General features: G+C 43.2%; 1 protein-coding gene across 1 annotated transcript; it reads left to right on the top strand.

Moving 5' to 3' along the window:
* Nucleotides 1-556: 556 nt before the first annotated feature.
* Nucleotides 557-3,853, top strand: SERP1 (stress associated endoplasmic reticulum protein 1). The gene is made up of 3 exons (XM_083177963.1): nt 557-812; nt 900-975; nt 2,705-3,853. The coding sequence occupies exons 1-3, from the start codon at nt 729-731 to the stop codon at nt 2,743-2,745; spliced, it is 201 nt and encodes a 66-aa protein (XP_083034089.1). The 5' UTR covers nt 557-728; the 3' UTR covers nt 2,746-3,853.
* The last annotated feature ends 23,257 nt before the right edge of the window (nt 3,854-27,110 follow it).

Below are 27,110 nucleotides of genomic sequence, written 5' to 3' on the forward strand. Positions count from 1 at the left end.
AGTAATATTAAACGCTGTATATTGTAATGCTGTTAGTATAGTATCAAAAGCCTTCCATTACAATATACAGCTTTCACTATTATTGTCATTTTTGCATAAAAAAATGTTAGCCTGATACACTATAAAAAAAAATATTTTATATTAACCCTATTTATTGCAGAGCACCATAGGGGAGTGAAACGTGGAGAATTGTCATTGGAGTGCAAGCAAAAATCAGCAAGGTGATACTCATATCCAGTATCTGATGGCTCATCCTGTCTGTCCTATAGAAATAAAGATAACACTTCATTAATAAATATTCACATAATTCAGAGTTCATGTCACAATAATGTTTAGGTAATTTATAGTTATTTAATGATTTTAAAGGATAGGCAGCCTGGTGAGAAGCCCAGTGCAGTACAGGGATGGCAGGCCAGTGTCTCAGCTACACGTCACTGGTACAGACAGAGGTGGTGAGTACTGATAGGAGACACCCCGGCCGGCACACACACTGCCGCTGGTGGGACGGACTATTTGACAAGGGCTGATGGCGTGCGAGCCTCACATTGATACGTAGTTCCGGTTGTAGGCGGGGACTGTGGAATTGCCTACGCTGGCAGCTCAGAGAAGCTCGGTATTACTACACTCACACCCAGCAGCGGCAGCAGTGGTGGTACGTGGTAGTCAGGTGGCCGGTGTATCTTCTGTAATTGCCCTGTTCCTGTAATCCCTCCGCGCACACCGCAGCCATGGTGGCCAAGCAGAGAATCCGGATGGCTAACGAGAAGCACAGCAAGAACATCACGCAGAGAGGCAACGTGGCCAAGACCACGGTATGTGTACGGGGAGGACGGGAGCGGGGCGCCGGGCGCTCACCACCCAATTACCCGCATTAATATGTTTTATTCCACGCCCCACAGAGGAGTGCGGTAGACGAGAAGTCATCGGTAGGACCCTGGTTACTAGCGCTGTTCATCTTCGTTGTCTGCGGCTCTGGTGAGTGACTTTCCTCCTACTCATTCCCTCACTCACAGCCTTGATACACCATGCCCCCCATATCTGCCCCCTGTGTGTGTGCCCCCCATATCTGCCCCCTGCGTGCCCCCCATATCTGCCCCCTGCCTGTGTGCCCCCCCCCATATCGTCCTCCTGCCTGTGCGCCCCCATATCTTCCCCCTGCGTGCGCGCCCCCCATATCTTCCCCCTGCATGTGCGCCCCCCCATATCTTCCCCCTGCATGCGCGCGCCCCCCCATATCTTCCCCCTGCGTGCGCGCGCCCCCCATATCTTCCCCGTGCGCGCCCCCCATATCTTCCCCCTGCGTGCGCGACCCCCATATCTCCCCTTGTGTGTATCTGCACATATCCCATATGTTTCCCTCTGTGCATGTACCCCATATGTCCCAGTGTGTGCGCACAAACCCATATATAATTCTGGTGGTGTCCCACTATACAGTGGTTTCACCATGCATGTAACACCATTTCCTCTGCATCCAAATCCGCCGTTGCAGAGCAGCATCAAATTTTTCTATTAATTATGGTGATCAGCATTTTGCTGTCAGTATATGGTGGTGGGATATTTGCTTCCACAAATGCTATTGAGGTACATGCTGTACAAAGTATCCCCAGTCTAATTGCGGCATCCCGCTAGCATGCCACAGATGTGTTCCCATTCGTGTTATTTCCCAAATTTCATGTCAGTAACATAACATATGTCAGGAACACCCCAATGCCACGACTGTTTCCTCTGACATCAATCTGACCTAGTCAGCTTCTTGCACACGTATACAGATCACAGTGGTCATCAGATCTAACCACATTCCTGTGTTTATTACTGATGTCTGTAAAGCTTCAATTACCTGAATGTTTCCTTTTAAGCCTCATTAGTAGTGTTTGCTTGTTTATTGTGTCTATGGTGTGTATTTATTTGTTGCATAAATAACCCTAGAAGGCACATTCTTACCTTTGTCTCGGGGTGTTATACATATTGCATTGTGATTTAGTTAAACAAATTCAGGTTTGCTTGTGCTGTTTGTAGATTTAAGGAATTGGCAAACTTTTGACTCATTTCTTAGTATTGATGTGATGTGGTTTTTATAGTTCAGGTAAATTAGTTTTCTGGCAACTGGATTATCTCTCCTGAAACATATTTTTTGGCTGGTGTAGAATCCCTTTCCTTCATTTGCCATATGTTGGGGATGGGGAACCTTCGGCTCTCCAGCTGTTGTTTGAACTACACATCCCAGCATGCCCTGCAACAATTGTAGCATGGCCACATAGCAAAACTGAAACAAGGCATGCTGGGATGTGTAGTACCACAACAGCTGGAGTTCCGAAGTTCCCTATCCCTGCCATATGTTATTCAGACTCAGCTGTTCAGCAGCTGTCAAACATACAGATACTGTAAGTAGCATTTACCGTTATGCTAGTGTACCTGTTTGTCTGCTGGCAATGGAAAAACTTGCTAATTCATGTTTTTGTAATGGTGTCAATAAAAAGCTGTGGAACTAGAGCAGCTTTCACCTTAGCTGTTCATCCTGTCCTGGCAAGAACCTGTTTTGTGTTTGATTCTCCACTGTTCAACATGTGTTCCGCTGCTTCTGTTATACACTTTCAAGATGTATATACATATGCTCTTGGCTTATAATGTAGTGCCCTCCTGGTTTTGGTTTTCGCAAAAATGTTTTTGAATTCTTATTTAATTATTAATATTTTTTTTTCTCCAGCTATTTTCCAGATTATTCAGAGTATCAGAATGGGCATGTGAAACTCTCTCTCCAGATGTTACTTTTCTCCTGTGAAGTTGAAGTATAACATGGACTCTGATTTTTATTTTTTGATTGGGACAAAGGAAAAAACAAAAGAATATTATGGACTTCACATTACTGCCTGTTCCAGAATGACGACTTAAACAATTATCATCCAAGTCATTCCAATTATTCCACCAAAGTCATTCCTCGTTTTCTAATCCATACCACAGTGCCTTCTAAGAGCACCATATGCATAAAGCAATAAAAGCAGATCTGCCATTGTGGAGCTACTTATTCAGTGAAACATCCAATTTATGTGGAACTAATTTGTATGCAATGTAGATACATGTAGTCTTAATAGGTCTTGTGTTGAAAGCTATTTGTGTTAAATATTCTACCTTTTTAATGTATAAAATTGGTTAATTTTTTTTAATTTAAAAATCAAAAGCTGGAAGACTGATTCTTAAGTAATTTGAATATTCTGTTTGCTGCAAGGAAATGTGTGTCATGTTATTTGTCTCATTTTCAGCTGCTAGTGTTGGGAATGTTGCAGGTATTTCTTTGTGTAGCGCAAAAAAGGCTATTGCTTTGTGCATAGTATTAACAGCCCTGTAAAAAAAAAAAAAAAAGACGTACCAGTAATTCATTTACCAAAATGTACCTTTTTGATGGGCCATTCCACTATGGTCCACTAGATGGTGATCAAGTGTAAACCTGCAGTGAGACTTGGTCACATGTCTGATGTGAGATAGTAGGTGCTGACCTGGCTAATGCTCCTGTTCCCCATCCATGGATCGTTCTGTACAGGTAGTTTTCTTGATTGGGGAAAGGCCACTTCTATATACTGTGGACATAATTCTGTTTTCTATGTTTGCTGTTTATAACTGAATTTTTATTTTTTTGCATGCAGAAAATCCATTCTCCATTCAACTACTTACCTTTTTGGTTAGCTAGTTACAAAACACTTTTCACCTATTTGTGAAATGAAGGTTAGCGCGGCATGGCTTGAACAGATATGATGAATAACTGTAAAGGTATTGTAACGATATGTGATCTACATCAAAAACAGTGTCCGTTTGGTGCATTTTTAGAAAAAAATACAAATAAAAATTGACAAAAACATGATTTCAGCTATGTTCTTGAGTAGCTTGGATAAAACAAACATTATTTTTCATTAGTACAACGCTTCGGGGTATATTTTACTCATACCCCTTTCACACCACACTTGTTAAACGGTATATTGCCGTTTTTTTCCCATTTCAAAACGTTTAAGGCTGCAGTGGGAAAGCGCCAGAGTTGAAGATAACCGGTAGTTCAAAACGTTTAAAAAGCAGAGTCCTACACGTTTCAGAGCCGTTTTTATGCAGTGAGATTGACTCTGAGACGGTATTCAGTAAAAACAACAGATTACAGACCTGTGATAGGCTGTCCCCTGCATTCTGCCTTAAAACGTGTTCAGTGGATTAAACGGGTTGACTGATGTGAATGGTACTATAACGGTATTTAAAACGGTAATCTATTGCAATGTGAAGGCTCAGACCCGTTTTAAATTCCGTTTAAAAATACCGGTTTTTGAAATGTTTTGGCAGTGTGAAAGCAGTATAAAATTCTAATTATTAAAACCAGTGTTGCCCACAGCAACCAATCAGATGCAGTTTATCCTTTTTTTTTTTTTTTTTTTTTTTTTTTTTTAGGAGGCAAATAGAGGTTAAAAATAACAAAAAAACACTATGCATGTAATAATGAGGTATAAAAATAAGTGACACCTGTTTAAAAAAAATTACTTGGTTGCAAACATTATTTTGAATAAATCTTCCCCGATGTGTTTCATTTTACTGTTGTGCTTAAGCAACAGTATAACACCATATTATCTACTGTTTTTTTTTTCCCATACTCAGTGATTTTTCCACTGAAATTAGTATTTTACTTGTAAACGAATCATTTCCCAATTTCACCTTGATAAATGAGTCTTATCAGTATGTTAAGAATTCTGATATTCTACATAGATCCTTCAATCTAGCAATTTGCTTGGCACAGAAAAGCCAAATGCTTAAGTTTGTAATCTGAAAACTAAAGCATCTTATCCCTAATTGACCTAGGTATGACTGACTTATAGCTGTACTAAAAAGGTTTAATAAAATACTACTGTACTCCAGAAAGTGATGATTGATGGGATAGCTGCTCAGATTTACTCACTTTTGCTGGTATAAATACTGTTCTCCTGGAAGTACATATACAATCCACGCTGACAGGATTTAACCCTTTGTAGAAGACTGAAATTTAACCTGGCGTCAGTACGTTAGAAATTGTTACACCGGCACTCAGGTGGGTAAAAATTACCCTGGGAAAAAAAGAAAATATATATATATATATATATATATAATTTTTTTTTTTTTTTTTTTCCTTTTCATAGATCTGTAAATCCATTGGTATATTTTAGCTAAAAAACTTCAGTTATTTACGTGAAATAAAAGACCTTGGAGGTCATCTTAGGAACTGTATTTTACTATTCTGGAAATAAGTAACAAAAATAGACATCCTTAAGGTGTGTACACAAGGTGCAATTTTGTTTGAGATTCTATTGGGATCAAATTGAATGGTACACAAAATGCATTTGATTTGGACTATATAGTACAGATCTGTACTATATAGTCTTGCCTGCACAGTCTACTGTATAAGCCGACTTTTTTTAGCACATTTTTTATGCTGAAAAAGTCCCCTTCGGCTTATACTCGAGTGAAGGGTGGCAGGGGGACCCAGCGCAGCAGCAGCTCCCGGCCTGGGGAGAGAGGCTGCTATCTGGAAACAGAAAGTGACCCGCTAGCAGGTACTTCCAGGTGCACTGCAGCAGCAGGAGCCACATATGGCGGCTTCCATATTCCTGGAGCCGCAGCAGGACAGAGCAGAGGACAATAGTGGCCTGAATGCCCGCGGTCTGCAGCTCCTAGGATCAAAGACTCGTCCACTCCCCACTGCTTTGCAATGGTCCCAGGGCTACTGGAGCCTTGCACTGAGATGCTGTGTGAGACAGGTACAGTAACATGGAGGGGGGAGCGCTGTATGTCAAAGAGGTGTCGGTGGTGGGGTTGTTGGTTATGTTTGTGTCAGTGTTTGTGTCAGCGTGTGGGTGAGTAGGTGGTTTTGGTGCTGTATGTGACAGAGGGGTGTGTATGGGGGGGGGGGGGGTTATGCTAAGTGGTGTGTGTCAGTATCGGGGGCGTAAGTATGTGAATGTGACTCACGCCCCCATTCAAAACCACCTTTTTTCTTTTTGGGAAGAAGATTGGTATTTATTTTGGTACTTGTGGATTATCACGGCTCCCATCGCATGCCATATATAGTGGCATGCGATTTTTGCCGTTTTTTACAGTTTTTATTTTTTTTATTTTACAAAATCGCATGCGTTTTTTAACAGAAAACCATCCAAATGCATTGAAATTAGTATGAAACCTGTTCAATGTCCCCCAAATGTCATTTTTGAGGCTGTACCACCCTCACTACCAACGCGAACCCGAAGCGTGGCGAGCGGCGGCGGTACGCGTCCTACGACCTTTTCATACCCCCACTATCCACGTCGGCGTAGAGTTGAGAATAGAAAAGTGTGGCGAGCCACCGAGCCCGAAGCGTGGCGAGGGGACGCGGACACCTGTGAAGGTATCCGTGTCCCCTCGCGGGGCTCGCTGCGCTCGCCACACTTTCTATTCTCAACTCCACGCCGACGTGGATAGTGGGTATGAAAAGGTCGTAGGACGCGTACAGCCGCCGCTCGCCACGCTTCGGGTTCGCGTTGATAGTGGGGGTGGTACAGCCTCAAAAATGACATTTGGGGGCCATTGAACATGTTTCATACTAATTTCAATGCATTTGGATGCTTTTCAGTTTAAAAATCGCATGCGATTTTTTTTTTTTTCCCGTGCGATGGCCATCGTGGGAGCTGTGATACTCCACAAGTACCTTTTTATTGTTTAAATATACCCATAACTGCTGGATTGCCCACCCTAGGCATATATTCGAGTCAATTATGTTCCTCGGCTTATATTGGGGTTGATGTATATACGGTACTTTACTATTCGATTTACACTAAACGGGAGTGCATCGAGATCGAATTGGCATTGAATGAGGCTGAAGACCGCTCGGATTTCCATTCGATTTTGACTATATAGTCTAAATCTAACACAAAATTTCAGTGTGTACACAGCATGTTATTAAACTAGATAAAAGTAAACTTTTTGACATAACTTTTACATTTTGGCGTAAGTGGATTTTGGGAAATAAATGCAAAGTCTTATGCTGCAAGATAGTGATTAGTATATCAGCACACTTGCTGAAGTATGGAACAATATGTTTGGGGCAAATAAACTTATCTATCTCCCTGCTCAGTTGCACGTTAACTAAGCTGTGGTGAAAAACAAGCAGTGAGGGGTCTTAACTCCAGCTGCTGAGAAGTTTGGCAATGTTGCATTACATTACAAAACAAATACAGACAAGTGAAACTGCCCTGTTCTTAATGACCTACTATGACTGTTGCCAGGTTAAGTAATGTAGCTCAACAGATACAAGTTTGTTAGTAATGGATTCATTCCCAATCCTTAGTAGGCCTGAAAGTGTTCCCTATTAATGGTATATTGTTTTTAGGCCATACATTAAAAGTATAGTGTTTTATGCATGCAAGTCACATCTATTGCCGATGTTGCAGGAAATACTAGATATAATAATAGATTATGGGCTTCCTGTCTGAGATCATAAGTTCTAATGTGGTTAATCATTTGGTTTTGCTTCTGTTTTCCCATTACAAAATCCCCTCTCCTCCCTAACCAAATCCCAAATCTTCTTTTTCATTTAACATTTATCATGGGCTACAGAGATATTTTCAGGACTCTGGTACTTTAAGATTTTTATATCAATACAACAAATATAATCTAGTGTTCATTCTAGAAAAATCCTTGCAGTTCCTCCTTCCTGCCTTGGGTGTTGCTGTTTGCTGTGATACTTCTAGCACAGTCTGGGTGGTATGTCAATACTGAGATGCAAACCAAACTGTGGTAGAAGTACCACAGCAGAGAGCCACACCCCAGGAAGAAAAGAGGAACTGCAGAGACTTTCCAAGGTTCAGTGTGCTAGAATGGACACTATAATAATAATAATAATAATAATAAACAACTATACATTCAACCAAAACAAAAAACCATTTCAACACCCACAAGTCTATATCATTAAAAAATATTAGGTACTTGTGTATGGCATGCGATCAAAAATCGGGTGATTAATTATCGTGGGCGCCGTGCTACTACACAAGTACCAAATATTACTATACTGTAAAGCAGCTCTGGACAAGAAAAGTAGATCTCCATCTATTTAGGTTGCTGGTACATGGCAATGAACTTTACAAAAAAAAACCCTGACAGGTTATTGGGCTTCAGAAGCTCAACTGTAGAGTCCAATCCTGGGACATTTTTTTTTTTTCTATCCAAGGATTTGGGATTGAAAAATGCTCAATCCCAGGATACCTGAGATTGACTCTCCACACCGGCCACATGCAGTTTTAATTGTAGCAGCCTGGTCAGGAGAGGTGGGGTGAGAAGGGCAGCGAGGTGCAGGTGTCGGACAGAGCTGTGTGCCAGCGGGCTGTGCAGCATGACAACTGACGTCATGCTGGGCAGCATCTGAGCCGGTGCTCATCGCTGCCTGGCAATAGATTTGCGCATGTGCAAACTAACCAAATCCTGGTGATTTTTGGGCCCAAATCGAATTCTGGGATTGGTCCCCCTAAGCTCGACTCCCTGTAGTGCACTGGGCATATGCTGCCATGTTGTCACATGTTCTTTATGAGCAGCTTGTAAATGGTGCTCAGAAGCACAGCTCCTAGTATTAGTTCACTGCTCATTTCACTTTATGAAGTCACCTCCATCCCGTTCTGTATGATGTCTTCAACCACAAACAATCCGGACGCATGAGCACATTTACTACATTGGCCTTTTGTTGGCAGCATCACACTTTGTGGCCCTTTTGTCTTGTCCATTTAAACACGCAAAATAATTCAAAACACTCCTCTGACCCATTCTGGAGTCTCAACATTCTCTTTTTGCAACGCTTTCTTGTTTACAAATATTGTAATATACCAAATTGTAACACCAAATATAAAAGTGACATATCTGTGTAACTAGGGATTGCAGTGTACTGTATGCCTAATGACATGAGCAGATGAACCGGCTTCAAGTGCAGTTATTAATCATACATTCTTACTGTTTGATATTGGAACTCTCCCATCAGGTGTTGCAAAGTGGCATAACTAGGTGTTGACATGTTACATAGTTGATGAGGTTGAAAAGAGATGTTAGTCCATCAAGTTCAACCTATTTTTGAAACATTGCAGTGTGCAAATTATAATATTTAATAATTCATTGATTTAAATTTTTTACATTGCTATTGGATCTGAACATTATATACTAGATGGACAAAAGTATTTGGCTACACCTGTTAATTATTGAAATCGTGTTTTTCAATCAGACTCGTTGCCACACGTGTATAAAATCAAGCACCTTGCCATGAGTCCATTTGCAAACATTTGTAATACAAAATGGGCCATTCTGAAGAGCACAGTGACGTCAAGCCTGGTACTGGGATGGGATGCCACCTTTGCAATTCATGAAATATCATCTAATGCCAATTGGAAAGCGTGTTGACACTGGACTGAGCAGTAGAAATGTGTTTTGTGGAGTGACGGATCGCACTTCTCTGTCTGGCAGTTGAATGGGCTATTATGGGTTTGGTGGATGCTGGGAGAACATTACCTGCCTCACTGCTTTATGCCAAATATGGAGTTTGATGAAGGAAGGATATTTGTATGGGGCTGGTTTTCAGGGTTTTAGGTAGGCCCATTATCTCTATTGGAGGGCAGTCTTAACACTTCAGCATACCAGGACAATTTGAACAATGGTTTGTGGCAACAGGGGAAATCCATTTTCTATTCCAACATGACTGCGTCAGTGCACAAAGCAAGGACTATAAAGACATGGTTTGATGAGTTTGGTGTGGATGAACTTGAATTGCCCAAACAGAGCCCTGACCTTAACCCCATTGAGCACCTTTGGGATTAACTGGAATGGAGATAGGTAGCCAGGCCTTCTCGTCCAATGTGAGTACCTGATCTCATAAATGCTCTACAGTATGAATGGGCACATATTCCCATAGAAACACTCCCAAAATCTTATGGAAAGCAATCCAAGAAGAATGGAATCTGTTATAATATGGAGTTGGTCCCCCTTTTGCAGCTTTCAGTATAATGTATTTGAATACAATGTCATTAATGTCCCTATTGGAATAATGGTCAGACGTCTGAATACTTTTGTCCATATAGGGCCTGATTATAAACGCTGAATGTCCCTGCAGCACTGCAAATTATTTTTTTCCATAAACATCCATTCGCAGGCTTGCATGGGGGCCCAAAATCGTTTAACCATCAAATGATTTCTGTAGCGCTTGCTAATCTAAGACAGTATCTGGTGATTTAGTTTAGATTAAATTTAACAGCACACATTTTGCTGGGATTGGGGTTGTTTTTTTTGTTTTTGTGTTTGCACATACAACATATTTCTTCACTTATGTAAACTAAAACAATTTTCTGTTGGTGCATGGTTTAAGCCAGAATATTATGGTCCCCATTGCGCAATTGAATGCTTCTAGAAGACAGTTCTCTCTGCAATGGCTGTTAATTTTATGCCCATAAGAGTACCTTAGTTAATTTTTAGGCTTTCATTTTTTCATCTTCTATGCGCTAGCACTGCTGTAAATGCTCCATTCCTATTGACAGCTTTTAAATCCTACATGACAGCCCCATGTCTGGAGGACCTTTTGGGAAAAGAAAATTACAGGTTACAGTGAGTCTAAAGACAGGGAGGAGGGTGTGGGGATCAGTCAGTGCCTGCTTTCCTAATGCAGGAAATTACACTGTGAGTGGGTACGTGAGTGTGGTAGTGGGCAGAGCCCTCAGCCGGGACCACTGTTTAGGATGGCCACGGCGCACCCTACACTAGCTCTTTTGACCTCCTCAGACAGATGACTGTAATCTGCGGGTAGCTAGGCTTCTCCTGTAGTCGCATCGTTCGAAGGAGCAACCAGGTCTTAAGTAGTGACAAGATTATGGCGATCGTCAGAGGTAGTGCCAAGACGAGGTCTAACTAATTGGTGCTATCTGGGAGGAACACCATGCCTAGCAGCACCAGGCCAAGGACGGGGAGTGCGACCCAGTCGCAGACACTGGATACAAATGGACGGAGCACCTACAACCAAAAAACATGACAAAGTAAATGGAAAGTACACAATAATGAATGGTACCCCAAAACAAGTAAATACACTCTATCGTGGGTCTCTCCACTCCTGGAAAAGCAGGACCAGATGCAATCCAAAACAACCAAGGAAACAGGGAAGTTTGCCCAAAGAAGTAAAGAAAGAGAAACCGAATCAGGCTCCACTGGAGTACTTACTTGGCCTGAAATGGACACAGTGACTGGAAATGGACAAGGGTGCAGGCTGGACAAGGGTGCAGGCTTGGAACGACTGACTGGACTAGACCAGAACGCTGACCAGGACTGCAGTGAGGCCAGGACGCACAGCTGAAGCAATATCACCGGCAGGGCTGAGCTGGGCTGAATCCCTTAACAGGGATAGCCTGGCCAATCAGCTGCCGCCTGGGGAACCAGCCCCCCCTAGCCCTTATGGCTTCAGGTGGGCGAGTGCGCAATCCCCGGCGTCCCCTGTCACCAGGCAACCTCTGGGCGGCTGCAGGGTGACGCCGTGGGGCGGATGTGACGTCGCCCGGCCGAGCCATGACATGCGAGCAGAAGTGATGCAGTAGGACAGAGCACCATGGGGCGGAAGTGCTGTGCGTGCCCTGACTCAGCCGCCGGCAGAAGGACAAGCAGCAGTGGAAACAGGAGTGTGTCTGCGCTGCTAACAGTACACCCCCCCCCCCCCCCCCTTGAGGAGAGGTTTTAAAACCTTTACCCCCAGGCTTAGAAGAGAACTCTAGAAAAAACTTCTCTTAAGGCTGGGAGCGTGAACATCTTTGTCAGGAACCCACAACCTCTCTTCTGGCCCAAACCCCTTCCAGTGAACCAGGAAACGAAGTGAACCACAAACAAACTTAGAGTCCAGGATCTTTTCCACAAGGAACTCTTGTTGTCCATGAACATTCACGAAGGGAATTCCTCTGATGACCTTACAAAGAAACTTGTGGGACAAGAAGACTGGCTTAAGAAGAGAACCTTGAAAGGTGTTTGCAATCTTGAGAGACTTAGGAAGCAGAAGACGAAAAGCCACCGGATTAACTCTCTTAATGACTCTATAAGGACCAATAAACCTTGGACCAAACCTTGCCACCGGTTGGCGCAGTCTAATATTCCGGGTCGACAACCAAACCCAATAACCAACCTTAAATGGACAAGGGCATCTGGATATGCCAATGAACACCTTTTTCTTAGAAGCCTTCTATTTAAGAGCATCATGAATCTTCCTCCAAGTAGCCTTGAAGAAATCTTGGGAACCGAAAGAGTTAGCCTGAGGATGGTAACCGTAGATGGCAAAGAAGGGCAAAGTCTTGGAGTCAAAATGGATGGCATTATTGTAAGCAAATTCTGCCAAGGGAAGACAATCTACCCAGTCATTCTGCAACTTGGATACAAAGCATCGCAGGTATTGCTTCAGAGACTGATTCAGTCGCTCTGTCTGCCCATTTGACTAAGGGTGGAAGGCCGACGTCAGAGTCTGCATGATCTTCCATGAGGCACAAAACAATCTCCAAAATTGCGCCACAAATTGTGGACCCCTATCAGAAACAATATCCGTAGGTAACCCATGAAGTCTAAAAACATGCCGCAGGAATAAAGAAACCAATTCCTTAGCGGATGGTACCTGTTTCAGGGCCACAAAATGCGCCATCTTTGAAAACCTGTCGATGACTACCCAGATGGTCTGACAGCCGGCAGACACTGGAAGACCCACCACGAAGTCCATCGCAATGTGGGACCATGGCCTTGAAGGGACTGACAGAGGCATAAGTTCCTCAAAAGGCCTGGAACAAGGAACCTTGTGCATAGAGCAGACTGGGCAGGAAAGAATGAATTCCTTAACATCTTTGGAAATCCCTGACCACCAGACTAACCGAGCCAACAAGTCCAGAGTCTTACTGACCCCATTATTATTATTATTATTATTATAATTTTATTTATAAGGTGCCACAAGTGTTTCGCAGTGCCGTACACAGGAATGACCTGCTGTCATGGAACTCCACCAGAACTTTACGCCTGAGCAATTAGTGTACAAACATCAGGGGTCTGGACTGGAGCCTGGCTCTGAGTCTGACGAATGAAACCCTCTAGGATCAAATTAAGACCAGCCTGGACACAGGTAGCAGGGAGAATGTTAACAGCTATATCGTGGCAATCATGCTGCGGAAGAAAACACCAGGAAAGAGCATTCGGTCTGTGATTTTTAGAACCTGGCCTATAAGTGATCAGGAAATTGAACCAAGTAAATAACAAGGCCCAGCGGGCCTGATGGGAATTGAGCCGTTTGGCAGCCTCAATATACTGTAAGTTCTTATGATCAGTTAAAACCAAAATATCATGACTGGCCCCTTCCAGCCAATGCCTCCATTCATCAAAAGCCCATTTGATGGCCAGCAATTCTCTGTCACCAACATCATAGTTGGATTCCGCAGTAGAGAATTTCCTTAATATGTAAGCACAAGGGTGGAGGACAATAGAGTCCGGGTTACTTTGTGATAGCACAGCTCCGGCTCCTACCTCAGAGGCATCAACATCAACCACGAAGGGACGATCAGGATCCGGATGCTTGAGGATTGGGGTGGACACAAATGCTCATTTAAGAGCTTGAAAGGCCTGCTCTGCTTGATGAGACCACTTAGAAGGATCTGCTACTTTCTTGGTAAGGGCTACCAGGGGAGCCACAATAGAGGAGGAGTGAATGAAGTGACGGTAATAATTGGCAAACCCCAAACATCTTTAGATTGGTGGGCTGAACCCAATCCACTGCCGCTTGAAGCTTTTAAGGATCCATGCTAAACCCCTCAGCCGAAATGATGTAACCCAGAAACAAAATCTGAGAGACCTCAAACTCGCATTTCTCGAGTTTGGCGAACAAGGAATTCTCTTGCAGCTTCTGCAAGACCTGTCTAACTTGTGACCTGTGAGAGTCAAGATCCTTGGAATATATCAAAATATCATCCAAGCAGACGATTACAAATTTGCCTAGGAAATCCCGCAAAACATCATTAATAGAATCTTGGAATACGGCAGGGGCTTTTGACAGGCCGAAGGGCATGACAAGGTACTCATTATGCCTGGACTGGGTACTGAACGCGGTCTTCCACTCGTCCCCTGCCTATATTCCGATAAGATTGTATGCCCCTCTCGGGTCAATCTTAGAAAAGATGGTGGCACTGAGATTAGGGGAAACGGGTATGTGTTCTTGATCTTGTTTAGGGCCCGGAAGTCAATACAGGGACGGAGGGACCCATTCCTTTTGGCCACAAAGAGGAACCCCGCACGCAGGGATTTGGAGGGGCGGATAAATCCCTTAGCCAGGCTTTGCTGGTATTTGGACATATTTGTCCTTGGCTTTGGTCTCGGCTATGGACAAGGCATACAGCCTCCCCTTGAGTAATTGGGCATCAGGAACAAGTCTAATGGCGCAATCGTAAGGGTGATGTGGTGGTAGCTTATCCGCCTTACCCTTGGAGAACACATCTGAGAAGTCAGAGTAGGCAGTGGGAATCTTGAATAGAGCAACCGAAGCCTGAAGAATAGACATGCTCAAACATTATCCGATACAGTGAGAATTCCACTGAACAATATCTCTGACACACCAATCTATCCGAGGGTTGTGTTGAACCAACCATGGATGACCCAGTACTAACAGAATCGCAGGACAGGACACCAAAAGAAATGAGATCTTCAGCATGAAAAAGACCAACATTCAGACGCAACAATGGAGTCTGAAAATAAATGATACCTTTGGGCAATGTACTCCCATCAAGACCCCTCATGGTAAGCAATTGCCCCAGGGGAATTTGAGGAATACCGTGCTTCACAGCCAGGGCAGCATCCAAGAAATTACCAGCTGCTCCACTATCGAGAAAGGCTGAGCAACAAAAATTGACCCCTTCATACGCTATGGTACTGGGAACTAGCAAGGAATTATGGGAGGAAAAAAGTTTCAAGCCTAAGTGAACCTCCTCCTCATTCACTTGGCCCGACCTTTTACTGGGACAATTGCGAAACAGATGACCCTTAACCCCACAGTACAAACATAGACCCGTGCTAATCCCGCAGGCTCTCTCCTCGGCTGTGATTCGAACAGACTCCACTTGCATGGGTTCTTCGGTATCATCCAAGAGATCCAACACAAATGGAATGGGGCGAGAGAGTGCTCCTCTCTCTGATCTGCGTTCCCGAAGACAACGGTCAATTTTGATAGACATTCCATCAATTTATCTAAGGATCCGGGAACCAGATACTGAATCAAACTATCTTTAATAGCGTCAGATAGACCACACCGGAACTGGCTCCGCAGAGCCGGATCATTCCACCCACAATCATTCGCCCACCGTCGAAATTCTGTACAATACACCTCAACCGGATCCCTGTCCTGTTTTAGGGCTCGTAAGTGGGTCTCCGCTGAGGCCTCCCTATCGGGATCGTCATACAATAAACCCAAAGAACTGAAAAAATTATCCACAGAAGTTAATGCTGGACTATCTGAGGGTAAACCGAAGGCCCAAGTCTGTGGGTCCCCCTGTAACACAGAAATAACTAAACCCACTCTTTGGGACTCAGACCCAAAGGACTTTGGTCTAAGACAAAAGTACAGCTTGCAGTTTTCACGAAAGTTGAAGAAATCCTTCTTTTCCAGAGGATCGGTCGGGCAGATTCATCTTAGGCTCAGGAACCATGACTGCAGGAGCTCAGGACACCCTTTCCTGATTGGTTACCCCTAGAGACAGATCCTGAACCATATGGGTAAGACCCACAATCTGAGCATCTAACGATGGAGCGGTAGGATTCATGATGGGTTCACCCACAACCACCAACACCCACGGACAAAACAGGTTTATTATATAAATAGAATTTATAATATGGCCAACATATTAGCATTGCAAGCCGGGATCTGGAGGTCGGTAATCTGTGTCCCAAAAGTCCCTGATCAAGGCTATGCCTTGACAAAGACCACAGCAACTGGTTGAAACGCGTGTTGTCTTATTTCTTCCCCTATTCGGACACTACAAATTTTCCATACCTTTATCAGGGACTTTTGGGACACAGATTACCGACCTCCAGATCCCGGTTTGCAATGCTACTGTGATAAGGAGGTGTTCACAACACCAAGACTGCTTTGTTTGAGAACTAGTGACTACTTTTATATCCATTGACATATTTATTGGAGGCACTATATCATAGTGTGTGTCATAATTCACATTTTAACATATATATATAAACAAACCCCTCCCCATTCTCTAAACAAAACTACCTTATAGCAAAAACACAAATGGAAGGGTATATCTCGGAAATGGGGGACAGACACCTCTTTATGGTCTCCCATAAATTCCACCGCTTCGGTAACAAGTCAGGCAGACTTCTATCTAATCTGCTTAAGGGTACAGTTAAGCCAACAATCATTCTTTTTTTTTTATAAATACTTTTTATTGTTTTTTTTTTTTTTTTCAAATTTTCCATATAATTGACTTTACATGAAGACATTTTATCTTTTACAGGTTGTTAGTGTAACACAGAATTAAACAATGTCAATCATAGCATTAACTCTTATTTTGCAATTTTAGGCTTTGCAAGAAGATCTCGTCAAGAGACAAAGTAGAAGAAGTTCATCTCAAGCCTACACATAACACAGACTCTCCGCTTTGACTCTAAACATAATAAAAACTTAATTCACCTGTAAAACATTTCTTTTGACTGTTTTTTTTCTATTACCCCAAATCCCCGTTGGTACGGGGGTGGAGAATTCCCAGATTCCAATTAAGGTCATCCTTGAAGAGTTAGATCATGTCTTTATGCTTCTATATATTATTCAAAACATATATTAATCATAAGTAGAAACGAAATATAATTAAAAGAGGAAGGGGAGGAAAGTATAGGGGTGGTTGTGGGGGTCACAAGGAAGACATACACTGGGGGGGGGGAGGGGGGGTATGTCTGGTTGTTTCATCCAGATCTCTTGAATGCTCACAATAATTACATAAATCTCGTCCTCTCAGCCGAGCCGACAATAACATTGGTTTAATCATCCTGTTAACTGTCGTTGGAGGAACCATGTGGTGTTTTCGAACAGTTTTTGAATATATACCTGGGTTTCTTCTTCATAACTTAATATCACCGTTTCCCATTTCTTATAGAACTGAATCACACCCTGTTCTATGTTTTGTAAGGCTGCCTGTCTCTCATATAGTATAATATCCAATAACATTCGTTTATATTCTGTAATAGACGGGGTCTGCTTCACTATCCAATATTTAAGTATTAGCTTTTTAGCTAAAGTAAGTAACACTGTCAGTGCAGGTATTATACTTCTCTTGTTTCTGCCCAAGTCCCATTCCTTAAAATATAGAAACAAACATGGGGTTAGTTGAGACATAATCTTTACATTAAATATTTTGTTTATATGGATAATCAACTTATGCCAAAAGGTTCTAATCTTTCTGCACTCCCAGAAATTATGTATAAAAGTGGCGCCCATCATGCCGCATTTTGGACATAATCCAAGATCATCTATCACAAAATGGCTCCTTTGTTTTTGAGAGATGTAGGCCCGATTCATAAATTTTAGGTGAGTTTCCTGTAGGGAGGAAGCCCTTAGATATTTTAGAGTGCTAGCATTTTTCTTGAATGCTTCTTTGAGCTCAGGGGCTGAGGGGACTTCCTTTTTCCAAGACGTCTCCAGAGGGGCCCTCAGCCTCTCTACTTCACTCAATACAAGATTATTATACATATATCGGATTCTATAACCCATAACATTGTGCGTGGATAGCAGAGCTAGGACTGGGTCTGGGTGATCTTCATTGTCCCAAGCTTTTGTGATTGACTGAGCAAAATGTCTTGTTTGCAAATACATATAAAAACTTTTATCTGTAATATCATACTTTTCTTTCATTGTTGAAAATAGCATTACAGTTCCACCCGGGTCAAATACATCTTTCACTGCCGATATACCTTTTAATTTCCATCCCACATAATTGGCATTTTCTAATCCTGGTTTAAAACAGGGGTTCCCCCAGAGTGTAATAAAAGGTGAGCTATCATATCTACGTCCTAGTCTCTTATTTAAGGCTAACCATGATATGTAAGTGTTCTTGAAGAGAATAGACTCGAATATGTGTGGTGGAATGGATGATTTCGGAGCGTGGAGCAGAGCTGCTGGAGAGAAGGGGAAGAATATGCTTTCCTCCAATGCAAGGTTGGTATACACTGAACTGTTGGTAAGCCAATCTGTTATATACCTGAAATGTGCAGCTCGGGTGAAATATTGTATGTTAGGGAGCCCAAACCCTCCTTCTGCTTTAGGTAAACATAATCTTGGTAGGGAAATTCTAGGCCTCTTTCCTGACCATATAAATTTCCTGAACATTGAATGGCATTTTAAGATGTCTTTCCTAGTTAGCTTCAAAGGTAGCATCTGAAGTATATATGATAACTTTGGAAATACAATACTTTTTATTACTGTTATCCTGCCTAGTAAAGACAGCGGTAATGACTGCCAATTATCTAGTAAGTTTGAGATTTTGTTAAGGATGGGGCGTATGTTTATATTATATAGTGTATTATAGTAAAACGGGATCTGGACTCCTAAGTATTTTAGCGAGGTTTGACAAATCTTGAATTTTTCAAATAAAGGGTCAGTTATAAATGTTGATATTTGGCCATTTAGTGGGAGTAATTGTGACTTATCGTAATTTACTTTAAATCCTGTGAACCTGCTGTATGTGTCAATTATTTGCATTATCCCTGGGATGGACTTACTTGGGTCGGACAGAAATAACAATAGGTCGTCTGCAAATAGGCTTAATTTTAGTTCTGTATGTCGTATCAGTATCCCTTTATAATCTGTAGCGGCCCTTAATTTGATGGCTAGTGGTTCAATAGACATTGCAAAAAGCAGTGGTGAGAGGGGGCATCCTTGTCGGGTTCCCCTCCGTATTGGGAAAGTCGGGGAAAGGTAACTATTGGCTAATATTTGGGATGATGCATTGCAATACAACGCCTTGATTGCTGTAATATATTCCGCCGGAATTCCAAAGCGGCTTAATGTTTTATAGAGGTGGTCCCAGGTCACTAGATCGAACGCTTTTTCAGCGTCTAGGGAGAGTAGGGCCTGTGGGCCAGTTGTCTTATTGGTTTGTACCCATTGCATTGCGGTCAGCACCTTTCTCACATTGACTGTCGAGTGCCTACCCCAAATGAACCCCGTTTGATCTACATGAATTATGGCTGGTAATAGCAATTTTAGGCGGTCTGCTAGAATTTTTGTATATATTTTGTAGTCTGTGTTTAACAGGGAAATAGGCCTATAAGAGGCTGGTTGTGTTGGGTCTCTTCCTGGTTTTAGTAAGATTTTTATGATGGCTGCGTTAAAGTATTGGGGTAGGGGGGCACCTTTTAAAAATGAGTTAAACATGGTCGTTAATGAGCTTACTATTTTCGGGGCTAATAACTTGTAATACTCGTTTGTTAATCCATCAGGGCCGGGAGCTTTGTTTAATTTCAGATTTTTGATTACATTCAGTATTTCTTCCTCAGTGATTGGTTTTGTGAGTGGGTGCGTGTCCTCTGCTGAAAGAGTCGGGATAGACACTGAATCCCAAAAGGCCCTGCTGGCATTTTCATCTATTGTGGGATCAGCATATAGGGCCTTATTCTGGTTGGAGCGTCCGGGCCGTACGCGTACGTCCCGGGGTTTTTTACGATCTGCGCATGTGCAGATACGCTAATGCGCCGGCGCGAACACTCCACAACGCTTACGGCCGGTGTCTCAACGTGCGAAAAAACCTGTACGCGAGCGTACGGGTAATGGGGCGGCATAGGGGCGTGTTGATGGGAGCGGCCGAAATAATGAGGGAAAATGGGCGTAAATATGGGCGTACACGGGGGTGTGCACCAGAAATGAGCGGTGCTACTACCGCACGATCGACTAAGGCACCGTTCGTTTCGGACACCAAACAGGCGGCCGCCAACCGCCAGCTAAAACCACCCCTACAGATACCTCATGCCAGCGTGCGCCTGAGTTGGCTAATTAACGCTGATTACTACTCAAACACATACACCTGAATGTAATAAGCAATGCTGCAGTCTATTAACTACAAACCATGATTTCACTGCCTGCAAGCCACACATGCAGCACGCAAACACATTGGAAGCTTATGTTTCTATACTTCTCCACATTTAAAGGTTTGTTTAATTTAAGGTAAGAATCTTTTTATACGCTAAGGTAGGTATTTGCTAAACAGACACATTCACTACCTGCTTTCATAGACTTTACGCAGTAGCACACTCAATCTACACAAGTCGACATGTGTCAACGTGTTCACTCTAATACTAACATAGGTTTTGTATTTAGGATACAATAACATAAACCACATCTAACACCTACAAAGGATGTTTCAGCAATGTTTGAAGCCCATGACCACTAAATGTTGTTTTATTAGGTCTTTATTAAGGTAGACAATTGAGTTAATAGAAAACAATAAGTGAATAACAAATAGATTAATTAATCAATTGTCAGATTAGTAGTTGAGAGGCAAGATTTGCAGGTCCATATATGTGAAGGGTATGCCAGCGTGCACGGACGTACGCTCACTCTCACGAGCGGTGACATAAGCTGAGTTTTCCATTGAAAACAATAGGGACCCGTCCGTGCAAACTGGCGTACGCTCAGATCTCCGCAAGAAGTCGGTGGGGAGACGGAGGAAAGACGTCCGTAGACGGCGCCGTACGCTCAGTTGTACGCCAGTTGTCGGAGTGTAAGGGCTGGGCCGGCCGCGTACGTTGCCGTACGCTCATTTGTACGGCACTCCCCTTCTACGTTATTTCTGCCCGTACGTAAGCGGCTGATTTGTGGGTGGACCTAACCCTAACGGCCGCGTACGGCTAGCGTGCGGTAATGGCGAACGTACGCACGTTTGGCCGCTCCGATCAGAATAATGCCCATAGTGTAGAATAAAAGTCATGGAGGGTGTTTGCTATGGATGGACCTGAGCTTTGCAGATTCCCCTGGGAGTCAGTCAGGGCAGTGATTATTGTTGGGGGGAATTGACCCTTAAGGAGTCCTGTTAATAGTTTATTAGATTTATTGCCTAGGTTATGGTAGCGGCTATGTGCTATGAAGGAGCGCCTTGTTTCCTGTTGGGACAATAGATTGTCGAATAGTTGCTTGTGGTGGAAATATAGGTTTCTATTTGTCGCAGTGGGGTTTTGTTTAAACTGTTGATACGCTTTAGTTAGTTCTGTCTGTGTATCTAGATATAATTTGGATAATTCTTTATTATTTTTCGCGCAGTAGGAAATTATTTCCCCCCTCATGACAGCCTTGGAGGCCTGCCAAAATGTTTGGCAAGCATTTGTTGCCATTTCTGCATTTTCATAGGAATATACTGTCCAGGTGTGCTCTACCATTTCTTTAAATTTTTTGGAGTTGGCCTGTCCAGCTGGATATCTCCATTGTATATATGGACCCCTATCTACCTGTGAGTCCATGTCAACCCAGCATGTTGCGTGGTCTGACAAACAAATGGGCTCTATTCCAGAATCTCTGGTCCTTGGGAACAAAGTGGTTGAAATTAGTATACTATCAATTTGGGATAATGTATCATGCACCTGTGAGTGACATGAATACTCCTTTTCCAAAGGGTGTTGTGCACGCCAGACGTCTGTTAAGTGCAACTGCGTTAATAAAAGGGGAATACCCAGCTTTGGAGCGGATCTACGACCTGGGGCATGGGGGGTTCTGTCTAGATAAGCAGAGGAAACAGTATTGAAGTCTCCTGCTAGAATTATGTGCTTATCTGAGTATGGGGTCATAAGTTTAACAATTTTTCTAAAAAAATCTGCAGAGAACACATTGGGTGCATATACATTACATAGAGCATATCGAACTGCATGTATTGTCACGTCTACTACTGCATATCTTCCATCCGGGTCACTCTTAGTAGAGTGTATGGTCACCGGTATACTTTTCTTAACCAATATAGCCACTCCTCGTGATTTTGTATTGTATGGTGCCGAGGCTAATAAAGACCATCCTAGTGTATTTAGTTTCAACATTTCTGTGGGGGATAAATGAGTTTCTTGGAGGAATGCTATGTCGACCTTCAATTTATTTAAGTATTGTAATATTTTTTTCCTCTTTGAGGGCAGGTGAAAGCCGCGCACATTAAATGTACCAATCCTTATCTGGGCCATCCTTTAAGAAAGAGGGAGAGGATTTCAGTTAGACCACTAAAAGTTCTGCAATTTAGAGGGTGCATTGGAGGTCGACATAGGGTATTCATATTCCATATACAACCAGGGGGGGGGGGGGGGGGGGGGACCTGACACAAAAGGGAAACACAAAAGGGCACAATGCAAGACATTAAGAAAATATGAGAACAAAACAAAACTTGCAGGCACTGCTGGTGTTCTGATGAGGGTATGAAGCAGCCATGTGGTTATTGCAATCGCTTCCACCTCAGTGCCTGCCTTAATTAAACCTATCTGACTTCCAGATAGCCAGACCGCCAAGTGGCTGTCTGGTTCTCCATGGCTAGACCTAATGTCCAGCCTCAGTTTTACTTTTAACTTAACCTTGAGCTATTGTGGCTCGCCCCAGCCTTACTTAACTAGAATATAACTGCCAATTCGGCTTTAGCCATCACCTGTATGAACTTTTATCTAAAAACAAAAAACATAACGATAACTGTGTCAGTCCTTAAATCCTGTGGAACAAATGTTAAGTATACATCCTCAGTTGACACAATCTAGATTTCAAAACCTGAGAGTCGGCATGTGATTATGCCGTCGTGGGTCTTGTAGGAACTTGGTCTGAAGTTGTCCCTTCTAGCCTTTGGGTTCTATGAATGGGGGTTTATGGTATGTGGAATTAAGGCCCACCGTCCATCTTGATCATAGTGCAAAGGCGATTAAGCGGTTCCCCGGCTTTTGTTGCTTTTAATCTTGCGCTGCTTCTTCTGATACTACTCCTCTTCATCTGGGGGGGAGGGGTTGAAAGCTTCCTGTGCCTCCTCCATAAGGAATTTGTCTGCGTCTTGGACAGTGGAAAAGTCTTTATAGGAGTTTCCATAGAATAACCGTAGACGAGCTGGAAACATTAGGGCAAATTTTTTGCCATCTTGCACTAGTTTTGTGCATAATGGGGAGAATTCCTTGCGTGCACGCAGGACTTCCGCAGAATAATCCTGAAATATCAGAATGGTCTTGGAGTTCCATTGAAGGCGTTTCTGTTTGCGATATGCAACCCAAATTGCTTCCTTGTGAAGAAAGTTTAGGCTTTTAAATATGACTGGACGTGGTCTAGGGTCAGGGTCAGCCCTCGGTGGACCCAATCTGTGCGCCCTCTCCACAATCATTCCGGTACATTGGTCTTGTATGTGTAATAATTCAGGGAGGGTTTGGGTGATAAAAGAATAGAGAGCCGGGCCTTTTATCGTTTCAGGGAGGCCCAGAATTCTGAGGTAGTTACGTCTTGATTGATTTTTTAAGACTGTCCACTTTGTTTAGCAGTTGATATTGTGTTTTCTGCATGGAGTCAGTATGAGCCTTCATCTTAGCTACATCTTCAAATACCTCCCCCAGCCTTTGTTCATTAGTATTTACTTTCTTAGCGATTTGTTTGATTTGGGATTTAATATCCTGCACTGCTTGGGTCATCTTAGCAGTGTGAGTGTCCATTATTGGATTCACAGTTTCCTGTACTGCGCGTACAATGTCTGCATAGGTGAGAGGGGCTGTCTGTGAGTGGGGTGGCTGCCCTTGTGTTTGGTCAAATATATTGATTTGTGAGTCTATTATGGGTCCTGTTCCCCCAGCACTTACTGTGTCTCCTCGGTCTTGGAAGGAGAATTGCTGCAGGTCTGGTATCTGTGCGGCGGCCATTTTGGGTGCACTCTTATTCCTTTGTGGGCGCTGGTGCTGGTCTTCCCTAGCGCTGTTGGGGTTCAGGAGCCGGTTCATCAGGGCTCTTGTGGGCAGTGGTGGTAGGTTTTGGGCTCAGGGGGCTGCTGGTGAGGTCCGTTAAGCATCGCTGCAGGGATCGCGGGTCCCGCGGCACTTCGGGTGACGTCACACGCCGCTGCTGCCGGAGCGCTCTCTGCCTGAAAGCCCTTCTCCTGTCAGCCGGGCGGCGCGCGGCTCGCTCCGGAGGTTTGCGGGGACTTCCGCAGTGTGTCCAGTAAGGGGGATCGGGTTTGTGAGGGTTGTGTGACGATGACGGAGCTATAGTATGCTGGGGCGGCCACGGAGCTCCCGATCACACGTCCTCTCACATTCCCGCCGGAACCGGAAGTCAAGCCAGCAATCATTCTATAAGGATCTTTACTCTTCCACTATTAACCCCTCTAGTCCTCAATCAGACACCCCTTCATTACAGCCTCCCGCTTCGATCCCAACAGAACCCCCCTCCCCCATGTTGGACACTCTGACCTTTCCCACAGTCACCTCACAAAAGTCTGCCTCCCTCATAACACCGGTAAAACAGGACGAAGTGGTGAAAGCCATCAAACTTTTAAAGCCCCAGGACCGGACTTTTACAGTGGGGAATTCTATAAACTGATGGCACCACTCCTTAGTCCAGTCTTAGTCAAAGTATTCAACACTCTTCTTCATACCTCCACCCCTCCATCCCAGTTCAACGCCGCTATACTAAAATACTCCCCAATCCTGGCAGAGACCTTTCCCTACCAGGCTCATATCGCCCCATCTCCCTATTGAATATAGACTACAAACATTTAGCAAAAACTCATGCCGACAGACTCAAATTAATTTTGCCCTCCATTATACACCCCGACCAAATTGGGTTAATTGCTTGGAGACACTGTAACATAAATGTACAGAAAGTACTTGCAGCAATCTCCACGAATCACTCCAATCGTACAGCCCCTGACCATGCTATTCTCTCATTAGATGCCGAAAAGGCATTTCACCTCATTGAATGGTCCCATTTATACTACACCCTACATAGATTTGGCTTCCCTACTCATTTTACACATGCTTTACGTGTCTTCTATCATTATCCCCACACTCAAGTCTCCTGCAATGGCTTTCTATCTTCCCCCTTTATTATTAAAAAAAGGCACTAGACAGGGCTGTCCACTGTCACACCTGCTCTTTGCGATAGCCTTGGAGCCATTAGCGATGGCTCTATGCTCTTCACACCTAAATAGGGGCATACATATCAGACAAATGGAGCTCAAAGTCTCCTTTTTCGCAGAATGTTATTGTTTGTGTCTGAACCTCTCACATCTATCCATGAGATATTGAGACTTATTGAGGAATTTGGAGCGGTGGCAGGGTACAAAATTAATGTATCCAAGTCTGAATTGCTCCCCATAAATTTTTCCAACTCTCTCCTGACTCAGATCACTGCCTCCTCCCCATTTACAGTCACAAATTCCCATTTTAAATACCTGGGAGTTCAGATGCCGGGAGACCCCCACAAGATATATGGGGGAAAACTAAAGGAACATTTACTATCCCGAAAATACGGCAATTCGTAGTCGTATTGATGTGCTATCAATACGAATACGAATTGCCGTATTTTCTGGATAGTAAATGTCAAAAATAAGTGTATTTCTGGATACAAATACACCTATTTTTTACAAATTTCCTTTAGTACATTTCCCCCATGATCTCAACTTTAAGACTACCATTTACAAAATAATCACAAAAATGGAGGGTTGGATGGACTTGCCTTTATCCCTACTAGGCAGAATTGCGGTGGTTAAATCAATCCTATTTCCCAAACTGTTATATGTGATGCAACTCCTCCAACATTATGGCAGCAGATGAAAAACGTCTTAGGAAAAACCATCACTCGCTTCATTTGGCAAGGGAAAAAAACCAAGATTGCATACACTAAACTTATTCTTGGCAAGATGGAGGGGGGAACGGGTACACCTGATTTTTCCTCTTACTCCCTAGCTATTCTTTCCCGCTGCGCAGCTGACTGGTTTCTAGGAAACAGCACCTATACTGACTATACCCTAGATTCAAACGTGTTTTACCCCTACTCTCTTAATACCCTATTGCATTCCAAAAAAATAATTTATTTCACCACCCATCCTACAGCATCCCTTATTCCGAGACACATTTTTTTTTCATGGGTCAAAATACACAAGAAATTAGGACAGGATCATACTTCCTCTCCATACATTACGTTGTGGGGGAATCCCTCTTTCCCTCCCTCATTGTCTAATAACCTCTTCCTACAGTGGAAGGAGAGGGGACCATGCGCGGTGAACCAGATGTTTGACCCGGGGGCTCGGTGGTTGCTTTCTCCATGATAAAATATACTTACAACCTCCCTAATACCCACTTCTTCACGTTCTTACAAACTAGACATTACTTGGTATCATTACACATTGACCAAAGACAACGCCTCATCATCCAACCCGATACTAAAACTCCTGCTACGGTGGTCAAAATCCCCATATAAATTGAAGCATGTCCACGACCTGTTAATAAACCTCCATACCAAATTACCCCTTCAAACACTTACCAATGCCTTGAAAAAGATATACCTTCTACCCAATCCAACGAGATTTTAATATCCAACTATGCCTTCACCCTAAAATTGCTGGGTTAATCTTACCTACAGGAAGTCCACATCAAAACCATACACAGAGACTATATGTCCCCCTCAACCCAAGCCCACTTCGAATCCTCAATTGAGGCTCATTGTTCCAGGTGCAGGAGATCTTGGGCTGACCTCTTTCATTGCCTCCGTTAATGCCCCAAGATTCGTCGATTCTGGAGTAAAGTATACCTATTTGTTAACTCACATTTTTTTAAATAGTCTCCTATTGCTAGCTTATGCCTTATTTATACTGAATGGGAAGGGGATACTCTAGTTCTACCTTTATTTCCTATGCTCTCCATGTTATTCACAGTACCTAAAAAACTGATCCTCATACATTGGACAGTCAAGACGGCCCCATCTCTCACGCAACTACATGTCATGATGTTACAACAATTATATTTTGACAAAAATACTCTTTTGTCCTTGTCGACTTGCTCCTCTGCTAGGTTCCACAAAAAATGGGACCCCTACATTTCCACGGTAGAGGCTATTGACAGAGACAAAATCTTGA

The sequence above is a fragment of the Crinia signifera genome, chromosome 3 (assembly GCF_055691185.1).
Source record: "Crinia signifera chromosome 3, ASM5569118v1, whole genome shotgun sequence".
Lineage (NCBI taxonomy): Eukaryota > Metazoa > Chordata > Amphibia > Anura > Myobatrachidae > Crinia > Crinia signifera.